Raw genomic sequence first — 2108 nt, 5'->3', positions numbered from 1 at the left:
CGGCAGGCACCCCCTCTCCCCGGCTCACCTGCTGCAGTAAGGAAACGTGGCTGGAGGGCAAGAATCCCATACGCTGCTCCGTTTTGTTTCCGATGGAAAAGCAGAGACGGAGGAAAACACCCAGGCTGCTCTATAAATACTTCTCATTTTAATTACTCCAAATTAATTCCGTGGCACCCGCCCCCACCCGGCTGCACAGCCTGTTTTGCCGCAGGCACGTGTCACTCTGCCATCGAGGTTTTCCACGGCGAGTGCCTCGTGCTGGCGTTCACCCCGCTGGGCAACGCAGTGGGGGCCGCAGAGCCCGACAGCGTGGCTGTAGGGGGGGAAGGAGGGGCCCTTCGAGGCCAAACGACTGCTCCGTGGCCTTCACAGGAACAGGAATCAGAAACGGGAGCAGCCCCACTACTTCACTTCTGGGTGGTCCCTCCCAGAACTGCCCAGAGCAGCTTTAGCCTCTCAGACACAATCAACAGGGAGAAAAGACAGAGGACCTCTGGATATTTCTAAGAAGCTGTGTCTTTGGAAGGCTCCAAAGGCTCTTTCCTTGGCCCAGGAAATCCCCAGTGAGCAGCTGCTTACAGTCACAGCTCAAAACCAGGCCAGGAGAGCGAACCTTCGCAGCGAGAACCGCTTCAGCAGCCAGGGAGAGGGGAGGGGGCTCCTGTCAGAAGAACTTGACCCCTCGGCCGTCGTCCAGAGTGATAATTTCAGCCTTGTGCTCCTGCTGCAAGGCTTGCAGGGCACGGAGCAGCATCGTCTCATCCAAGCCGTGGAACTCTAGGGAAGGAAGGAGATCCCCATCAACAGAAAACCCAAAATCACAGCAGGAAACAAACAGGCTTAAACCCCAGGGAGTGGGGCAGCGAAGCAGAGGGCTCCGAAGAGCAGCCATCAGACTACGGCAAACCCAGAGTGACGGCTACAGCGACAGGCTCATCGCTACGTTGGCGCGTCAGGAACAAAGCCTGAAGGTCAACAGACGGCAGGGAACGAGGCAGCGCAGTCTCAAGGCGTGAACCCAAACACCCCCCACCTCACGCCAGATAAAGGGCTGGGGTTTCAAATGCCAACAGTGACAACAAAAGGAGATGTTCACCAAAGCTGCAGCGGGCACCGGGGTCGGCTCACGTGAGCGGGTGTAAAGTACCCACTGTTTACACGCTCGGCTCAAGCGCGCTCGGAAAACCCGCTCCGGGACTAACGCAACGTTACCTTCGCTCTCTGTATCGTCCCCGCTGGCTAACTCGTACAGCGTGAACACGGAGTTGGTCAGGCCGTTCTTTGACACCTGGAAACGCACAAGCGAGAGAGCAAATCTCATCCGTGTGACTGAACGCCCTCAGCACCATCGCTCGTACACGTCAGCGCAGGCGAAACGCGACACGGACAGCACCCGAGGGGCAAAGATTCCCTGGAAATGCGCCAGGGCACGCTGGAGGGTCAAGAGGAAAGAGCCTAAGGAAACCAAGCCGGTCCCTTTCCCTGCCCCCTGCTCCTTCTGCCCACGCGTTTCGCGTAAGGACTGGCGCCATACGAAGGCGACACAGCAGCGCTGCTCTGCCCTCGCTACGCCTGCGACAGGAGCATCCGCCCCTCGCGCTGCATCCTGCACCGAGCCAAAGGCTGTTAACGTCTCTGTGACAGCGGGACGGAGGAAGAAAGGTAAAAGCCCCCAGGAAGGAAGAGAAAAGCATTACAGTGCTCTTTTTCACAAGCTGCAGCCAATACCACCCGTCCTCCCGGACTCAGAGAGCCTGGTCTGCGGGGCAGGCAGCTTCTGCGCTCTCACCCACTGGTAGATGAGCTTTCCCCACTCTTCTGGTCTCCTCCACATGATCAGAAAACTGGTTTTGTTCTTGTCTAACCATTCCAGGTTCCCTAAAGCCAAGGGAGGAAAAGGCATGGACTCAGAGCACAGGTTGACAGCAACAGTCAAACCCGCGGGTTTCGCGACAGGCGGGACGCTACACCCACAGGGACCGTGGGGGACCTGCCCTCCCCCGCCGCGTGACCACCAGCTCCCTAAACACCCCTACGGGTACCGGAATCGAGCTCTTTCCAGCCCCCAATCCCTCCCGCAGCTTAGCTGGCAGCTGGAACGGCGG

At 58.6% G+C, this 2108-nt stretch overlaps 1 protein-coding gene across 1 annotated transcript; it reads right to left on the bottom strand.

The window, feature by feature from the left end:
• Positions 1-667: 667 nt before the first annotated feature.
• On the bottom strand, positions 668-1881 carry VPS25 (vacuolar protein sorting 25 homolog (S. cerevisiae); the record flags this gene model as incomplete). The annotated part of the gene is made up of 3 exons (XM_010152468.1): positions 668-780; positions 1216-1291; positions 1793-1881. Coding segments are annotated over 3 exons (278 nt in total), but the record flags the coding sequence as incomplete, so codon positions are not given.
• Between the last annotated feature and the right edge of the window lie 227 nt (positions 1882-2108).

Source organism: Eurypyga helias, unplaced genomic scaffold (assembly GCF_000690775.1).
Source record: "Eurypyga helias isolate BGI_N326 unplaced genomic scaffold, ASM69077v1 scaffold37835, whole genome shotgun sequence".
Classification (NCBI taxonomy): domain Eukaryota; kingdom Metazoa; phylum Chordata; class Aves; order Eurypygiformes; family Eurypygidae; genus Eurypyga; species Eurypyga helias.
This window is presented reverse-complemented; position numbering and strand designations above follow the sequence as displayed.